Genomic DNA, 8669 nt, shown 5'->3' with positions numbered 1-8669 from the left:
ATGGAAAATTTCTGCCCGCATACATAACATTAAAGCCAGGGGAGCAGGTGATGGGTTATCTCCCTATAGCCAAATGGATGGTTTCCTTTGCCAAAACCGTGTCCGCTTTTAGAGGAGAGAGATGGGATGACACTCGGTCTGATCTGGGATTGCCATTTCTTACGCTTCTTTTCCTGCTCCCCATGGCAATTTGGGAGTTTCTAGCCGGCACCAGTTACATTCTCCCATGGTCACGCAGGGCAAGCTGGGTGATCACGTGGGATTATGATGCTCCTTACAAATCTCCCTCTTTTACATAGAAAAAATGGCCCCACAGGCGGGGTCCTCAACCCCTGCCACTTTGTCACAGGAGGACGAAGAACAAGTTAGCAGACGCATGATGGCCAAGAGGGTGAAAATCATCGCAGAACTCATGCAGACGGAGAAAGACTATATCAGCGACCTGGATCTCTGCATCAAGGAAGTGATTCAGCCCCTGAGAAACAAGCAGGTGAGCGCCAGGAGGGAGGATGAGGTGACAATGTCAAGGTCTCAACTCACCCACGTTCTGCTTGCAGATAATCTGAACGCAAGCACAAGTGTCTGCATGAGAGTGACGCAGTGCTGGGAGCGGGTCCAGAGCTAGCTTTCTGGAAAGCGACATGCCAGGGCTCTAGTGAGGAGATGGGGAAGTCAGATACGCTCCTGTGACACCTGTGCTGCACTTGCACAGAGCCTGCATCGAGGTACTTGCCCAGAGGGCAGCTTGGATGCTGTATCCTCTTTGTGGGCTGCAATAGCAGCTTCCACCTGCTCTGTAATCATAACCCCTGGTACATGCCCTAGCAGACCTTTACTGGTGCCTCCAAAAGGAGTGAAAACCAATAAAAACAAGTCTTTTCCATTGTAACAACTTGGAATGGCATGAACCTCCCAATCAAGGTTAAATTCAATCATTAAAATAACTTAATCCAGACTTTCAGACAGTGGTGGTGGAGAAATACCATGCCTGACAGCTCAGTCAGCACTTCAGAAATTTGCATTCTACACAGAAAAGGTAAATTTAAGAAGGAAGGCTTATAAACTCTCTTTCAGGCAAAAGCTCTTATTAGGCCATTGATACCCATTTTCTTCTTCAGCTGAGACTTCAAAGAGCACCTTTTCCTCAACAGTATTTCAATTTGTAGAAAAATTGTGCAGCTGCAAGCTGGGAATAAAAGAGGTTGTCCAAAGAAATAGTCATATTTGTGGGGCCTGCCACGTGGCATTCACAGAGGCCACACAAATGATATCTGCTGCTAATACAGAATAAAAATAATTTAAAACAGACCTTAAACTAACCATTCCGTATGTAGTGTTCCTTATGAGATTGGTGACAAAATACAGGTGCAGGGGCCAAAGTGTCTTTAGATGACAATAGCACTGCCTTTTCGGAAAGGCTGTGGCCAGCTGAAACCCGTGTTGTTTAAGTTCCTGCAGGACCTTTTTTCTGTCTTAAAACTCTGTCAGAGTTTTTTCCGACCTGTTTTCAGAAGAGATGGCATCTGCTGGCATAACTTTAAGGAGTTCTTGACTACTTCTTCCTCCTCACTTGTTCATCCGCTTAGAAGTAGTCTCCACTTGATTCCCTCCCCAGCCTGGCCAGCACCGAACTCACTGAGATTTTTGTCAAACATGCTGTATTGCTTTGCTCTTTTCCAGCCAACTGAAAACATATGGTTCGATTCTGTCCTTTCTCACTGTATTAACATGTGTAAGTGTCCCTGCGCAGTGTAGTTCCAAATACTAGGTAGGCATTGTGCTGCAGCAGAGGTCAGAAGTCCTTACTAGATGTATACAGGAAAAGTAATTTAGGGATTATAATTGTCTTAATTTAATAACCTCTGCGTTTTTGAAAGGCTTTCAAGAATGTTATATGGTTTTAAGGCTAGTTCTCAGATAAACTACCGTATTGAAAGTTTGCAATGTGTTTAGAGAAGGATAGTGTTTAGAAAATTGACCTAGCAATGAATGTTTCATATTTCCAAATGGATAAAACATGTTTTAGCCCCTATAATACTTATAAAGAAATTAACTGCATTAGTACTGAAAGTGTATTTCTGATTCTGTTACAATAGCATGCAATTTGGTCTTCCTGGCATCTGGTAAACTGCTATGTAAGTCAGAAATTCTGTTTCTAATAGAGAGATACGTTCAGAGGGTATCAATATGAATGTTGAAATCAGTCTTGCCTTTGTTCTCAGTATTAGCACATTACCACTGACTATCTCCAGTTGTCCCCCAATATTAACTATTGCCCTGCTGTGCAAGGAAATGAATAACTGCTGCATGAAACGTGTCCTGGAATTTTTTTTAGTTGTTCTAAAATGAGGGACACAGAACCAAATTTTCTGTTGGTGTAAATTGATGCAGTTCACTTAAGTCAATGTTGTGTGCCCAGGCTCTGTAGGAAGCTCTTTAGGTTATATTAATAGCCAGAATTGTAAATGTGTTTGTTGAAGTGAAAATTATATGATCTTGATTGTATTTTTGGGTTTATAAAACAACTAACTTAAAATCGTACCACCACCTGGAAGTCTTTGTATCTGGTAGCTGGCACAAAAGGGCCAAGGTCTCAGTTTATGGAGTGGCCTATGTTAGCAACTGGTAATCAGGGAATCAAACCCACTGGCAACTATTCTTTTCCTCAGTGGGAAAGTAAACAAACATTTTAAAGCCAGCTAAGGATCTTTTTTTTAATTCAGATGATAATATTTATTTCCTTCTTAAGTAAACACTTTCAGATTAGGAATAGTTCAAAATAAGGTTAAAAGCACTTGATAACATGCCCTTTGTTAACTGCGTCAACCATATTATACTAATCTGAAAACTGTATATGTGTCCTTGAAGTCACAGGAGGATGTTTATATGAGGTTTTGCAGAAGTGGTACTTCCTGGAGTGTTGAACACTCAGGGCATAGCAAGAGAAGGTCTGTAATACACAATGTCCTTCTTTATCCTTCGTCAGTAGCTGCTTAATATTTGTATTCCGTTAGATTGCTCGCTTTGACGTGGATGGCTTGTTTAGCAACATTGAATCGGTCCATCAAATATCAGCCAAACTGCTGTCATTGTTGGAAGAAGCCACGACAGATGTGGAACCACCCATGCAACTAATCGGTATGTTTACTGTCCTCTTGAGTTCTACAAAGCTACGTGAAAGAATAAACATAACACTCTGCTGTCCTCTACCCTCATCAGATTTATCTAGTACCACTCCCAGAGGCTAACATGCTGCAAGCTGTCCGTAAAGACATAGGAAAAATGACATGTGAAATCTGTCCAGTTGCTCTACTGTACTTGTATGATCATGGTGCTCTTTTTCCACCTATCTGGATGTTGAGGGGAAGGAAGGAAGGAAGGAAGGAAGGAAGGAAGGAAGGAAGGAGGGAAGGAAGGAGAAGGAAGGAAGGAAGGAAGGAAGGAAGGAAGGAAGGAAGGAAGGAAGGAAGGAAGGAAGGAAGGAAGGAAGGAAGGAAGGAAGGAAGGAAGGAAGGAAGGAAGGAAGGGAGGTAGGAAGGGAGTGAGAAAGGAAGGAAGGAAGGAAGGAAGGAAGGAAGGAGGGAGGGAGGGAGGGAGGGAGGGAAGGAGGAGGGAAGAAAGGAAGGAGGGAGGGAGAGAGGGAGGAGAGACTGAGTTTAGCATAAGTAAAAATGGCAGCACTGAGTTCTGCCATATACTGATAATATCCTCTTCATCTAGTTTGATATTGCCTTCCTAACTCTGCTCATGCTTACACCAACTCAACAATTTTGCATGCTCATAATTGTATGAAGCAATGTATCAAGAAAAGCATTATAAATGATTGGAATAATAAACACGTTACAATGCCGCCCTGAACATTGTAAACATACTATCTACTGGCAATACAATTAATGTAAGAGGTGGTTAAAGCTTAACAGGGACGTGGTTAAAGGCAAGCAAGCTGTAGTTGATATGAAGTTTGTGGGACTCTGTGCAGGAATGTCTGCAGGCATCATGGGTATTTTCAGCTAAGGGATTGCCCCTAGCAATGTCACAACAGTCACACGTTCTGCAGGTCAGAATTCTTAACATGAATGTTAGGACTGTGTTCTAGTCACTTGGCATTCTGGGACAGCTGGAGAGGTATAAGAAGTTACCACTCATCAGCTCTCCCATAACTGCTTCTTCGGTGCACAGGGAGTAGGTGATCCACCTTAAGGGATCAGGTGAGAATTCATAATTAAAGCATATGAGACTTGGGGAAAGTATTAATCCTAGCATGTCTCAATCTGGTTTGCCAAGGCAACAGCTTAACGTAGTTTGATGCAACTGTGTTTGGCGGTATTTCAATAAAAGTGCATCATGATGAGTCATACCCTTAATAAGCAATGTTCTATTCTAGCAGGAAGTGCCTTTGTCACAGCCAAGAGAATCATCCTTTTAGTTCTCTGCCACATCCAGAAGTAAAGACAAACAATTGCATACATCTATTAGCGAGTATTTCTCCAGAATCAGACAAAGAACCATGGAAATGTATGGGATAGTGGATCACAAAGTTGACTAAATTATGGCAGGTAACAAGATGGCAAGTAAAATGAGATGTTCTTCCAAAGGCTGAGACAAAAGCAGGGAGAATAATTGCATCACTATAAGCAATAAGTTATTAAGTTTGTCATCCTCTAAAAGTACAGCGAAGTGATAATTTTGTCTTCAGGATCTTCATAATCAGTGTAAAAGTTGTTAAAGCCAGTGTGTAGAAAAAGTAGGCTGAGAATCTGTTTAACACACCAATCACATTCTATCATGTGTATGGTATTTAAACACTTTGCATTGAAATATCTTACTTTGGAAGGCAACCAGTCGTGGTGAGGTTGAGAAGAACTGCTAATTCACTGGTTTGAAACCAAACAATATGGTTGCTTGTATTCATGTCTTATTTGAGTCTATGTTCTCCAGACTTTATGCTATGTGCACATTGACGAGTAGTAATGTCCCATAGAAGCAGACTTGTAGAGTGGAACAGCTGGGGCTAAGGACCTGGTATCCGTGCTACACATGTCAAGAGGTCTTAACTCAGATTGGCTGTAGCCTGCTCCTGTAGATTGAGAGATGTCCTTTATGGTTGGACTGCGTAAGATGTGCCCTTGGAGTGTGTCTTCTGGTAATTATCATCCTCAAAGGGATCCAGTTTGTGTGTCTTTAACTGCTCCACCACACAGCCAAGGCATGGGAGATGAGGGCTACTGAGAGATTGGCTTCAAAAGCCCGCTCCTAGTCTGAGCTAAAATGCTAATGTAGATGGATCTTTTGTGGTGCTTGGTCTTCTGATGCTAAACGCCATTGAGGCTTAAATACCATTTCCAGTTCTCTCCTGTATTTTTTCTGCTCTCTGTTCTGGGTACTGTATATGGAGGAATACGAAGATTTAGTAACCTTACCCTGGCTTTAGCTGTTAAGACCCCTTCTTCCTCCCTCCACACAGGAAGCACCACTGAAAGCCAGAGGGAGAAGCTGTTTCTGTCACTCAAGCCTTCCTCCTAGGATTTTCTCGTTGAGTCTGATGACCACCACACTTAAGAAGAGGCATCAGGCAGATTTGGATCTGTCAGAGTGTGCAAAAGACTCAGTATTTTTAAACCTGTGCCCAAATCCAATGTGGTTTTGGCCCATGAAGCAAGCTCCCATAGTGATATGCCCAAAGCTCATCTGATTTGGTCCATATGGCTCAGAAGCAAGAAGGGCTCTAGGCTTAAGAAATCCATCTGCTTTTAAAAGGCCCTATCCGTGAAATCAGCATGTAATTTTTCTCATCATTGAGCATCAATGAAAGTATCTGTCATTGTGGCACAATACATCAGTGAACAGATCTTGCTCATCTCTCATTCTGGAGCAGAGTATGATAATTTCCAGCTTCTAGTATGTGGTGAAATAAACTGTAAGTCTATAGCTTGCATTTTTGCTATTGAAAACATAACCTCACTTGAGGGCTTAGCATAGTATGGGCCGTGCTAAGCACTTGGAGCTCCACTTAAAGTTAGTGAAAACTGTGAGAGCTCAGCGTCTCTGAGAATCAGGTGCCAAGGGAGCAGGATCAAGAGAAAGCTTATTAAGGTTTCCCCTTACACCATTGGCTAATAAAGGCCTGTATGGAGAGTTCATGGGAAAGTCAGGATGCAATGTGTGTTGGTAGCCATCAGCATTAAGCACAAGACAGAGAAGTCAGACAGCTAAAGAGCATTTAACTATAGGATGCTGGTGCTTTTCTGACTGTGGCCTTACAGTAACAAAAGCAAATTCGTGTGGTCTTAGCTCTGTCATTATTGTTCCCTTATTCGCACCTTGAGACCAACATGCATTAGACAGCCCAGTTAACCTTCGCTGCCAGGGGAAAAAATCCAGAGCTGTGTTACTGTGGTAACTGAATCATTTTTCACTTTAAGACGGAGCAGTTCAATGCAATGTATTATGAAACAGCCCACTCCGGTCAGGATGAAACATGCAGGATGCCTGACAGCTTGGCGCTCGCTCTGTGAATGAATAGAGAGCTCCCAATTAATGTGGTGTTCGGCTTTTAACTTTAATAATCATTGCTATAACTCAACAGAAACGTTTATCAAACATTGGACTAGTTGCCACATAGATGCAATTTTCAGTAAACGCCCAAGACAGGAGTTTTCACCCCTGCTGCTGTTTATTACATGCATTTCCAAGGATGCTGATCAGGGTGCTGCTACATGAGGGTGTAAGAACCGGATGAATATCTCAGCAGAAGAGATGCAGCATGCCTTCTCCGCTCAGCTAGTATTTCTTACGTACACAGAAACGGACGCAGGTCTCTTAGGCTGAGAGAACTAGGCAACAGAATTAAATGGGAAATGGGTGCAGGACTACTTTAGTGCCTCTCAAATTCCCAAGTGTTCTTTGGGGGGGAAATGGTGGTGTAGAAGACTGGAAATGGAACTGTTTTCCCCTTTCAGTTGTATGTAAACCTAAATACCATACAAAAATGTCTGCAATCCACAGTGTTTTTATTTAATTAAGGGACGGGTAGAGGTTGTTCCTCTGTTACTTGAAGAAAAATCTCTATTCTAGGCCATAACAATTGCCATTTCAGCATTCTACAAAACAGATAAAAGTGAAACAGCTAATGGGAGATGGAGTCATTATTCCTGTTCTAACCCATTTAAGTTCATATTCAGTTGAAAAAAAAAAAGTCAAAAGGAAAATTAACAGGCTTACATTCATCCCTCCTGCCAGCCCATGACACAAAAATGGTCTCCCCTTAACAGTTAAGCTCTCCTGTGTGGTTTCCACTGAAGGGGCATTAAGCTGGGGCAGAGAATTAGGGAGTTGTGTATGAAGGGGTGCGGGATGTAGAGATTTCATGCATTTTCCTGAGGGAATTTTTGTGCATTAACACTGATATAATGGTGCCTGGCTATGACAAAGATGAGCAGCTGAGAAATACACGTAATAAATAATGCACATAAACATGCAAGATAGTTTCTAAGGGAAGTAAAGTGGAAGCCAGCCTTTTTAGCTCACGGCTAATGTGGTGGAATAATAAAACTCCTTCTGAGTTGCTGTTGTCTGGCTTGACACGCTTTGTTTTCCTCCTTAACAGGGGAAGTGTTCTTGCAGATTAAAGGCCCATTAGAAGACACATATAAAATCTACTGCTATCGCCACGATGATGCACACACCATGCTGGAATCCTATGAAAAGGATGAAGAACTGAAGCAGCATTTAAGACACTGTGTACAGTCCTTAAGGTAAGATCTTTTCAAATGATGATTTCCGTCCGTAGTCAGTTGCCTGGCAGGGAACATTTTAAATGGATGCAGATGAAAGGTCCCCTGTAAATCTGGAGTTTTATGAGGCTTGCTGGGAGCTCTGGCTTATGCTGCTTTCATGAAAAGATGACAAGCCAGGGGCCATGATTAGATTTCTTTCTCTATAAGATGGCCAAAAATAGCGCAAGAAAGGTTGCTCTTCCTTTAGCTTCAGTGCCCCATACTGGCAAAAAAATGCTGCATCATATCATGGGCTATCGGGAACACCTTGCCCAGCTCTTAAGAAACATGCTGCTCCCGTCTTCAGCAATTCTATTGCTTGAATTAAAATAGTCTGTAACGGCGCTATTCACATGCACTGGTGTTTTTGGGCCCCTGTTGCAAGGTGCAATGTGGTGCTGGACCTCTCATGGTGGGGTGACTTGAGAGCGGTCAGCATTGCAGCAAGCTGCAAGGTCCCACCAGTGGAAGGTGCTTTATGCCATCGCCTCCAGCACCAACCCCTTGGGGAAATGTGTCGAGAGCTGGGGATGCCGCAGAATAATGGATCCGTCTTTCCTCCAGCACGGCTTCCTCCTGCAGCCGGTCAAAGGAACCGGCTTATCCACTCCATGGAGAGTGCTTCTTTTTCCACTCATGAATCCCCTTGCCCCCTCACTTTCCCCAAAGCGTCGTACGGAGCTGTCAGGAGGGAATGCACCACAGTCTTTCAGATCAGAGGTCTAGCTCCAGCTCCAGCTCCAGGAAAGGCCCATGATGCATGTGTGTAGGAGAGATGTAAAACTCTCACGAATAATGGCGTGTACATCAGGAACAGATATTTCAACCACGCCCCTGTGAGCGATCAATCTGCAGAGATGCGTTAAGACTTAGGAGATGGGAAGTATGTCCAAG

General features: G+C 43.0%; 1 protein-coding gene across 1 annotated transcript in view; it reads left to right on the top strand.

Annotated features, from left to right (window-relative positions):
* The first annotated feature begins 303 nt into the window (after window positions 1-303).
* The window catches only part of ARHGEF38 (Rho guanine nucleotide exchange factor (GEF) 38), a 27018-nt gene continuing 18652 nt past the window's right edge, over window positions 304-8669 (top strand). Inside the window, exons 1-3 of the mRNA XM_010286803.1 lie at window positions 304-490; window positions 3015-3138; window positions 7607-7754. Coding sequence (XP_010285105.1) covers window positions 305-490; window positions 3015-3138; window positions 7607-7754 — 458 coding nt within the window. The 5' untranslated portion in view covers window position 304. The remainder of the gene's footprint in view (window positions 491-3014; window positions 3139-7606; window positions 7755-8669) is intronic.

This window comes from Phaethon lepturus, unplaced genomic scaffold (genome assembly GCF_000687285.1).
Source record: "Phaethon lepturus isolate BGI_N335 unplaced genomic scaffold, ASM68728v1 scaffold6885, whole genome shotgun sequence".
In the NCBI taxonomy this organism is placed as follows: Eukaryota; Metazoa; Chordata; class Aves; order Phaethontiformes; family Phaethontidae; genus Phaethon; species Phaethon lepturus.
This window is presented reverse-complemented; position numbering and strand designations above follow the sequence as displayed.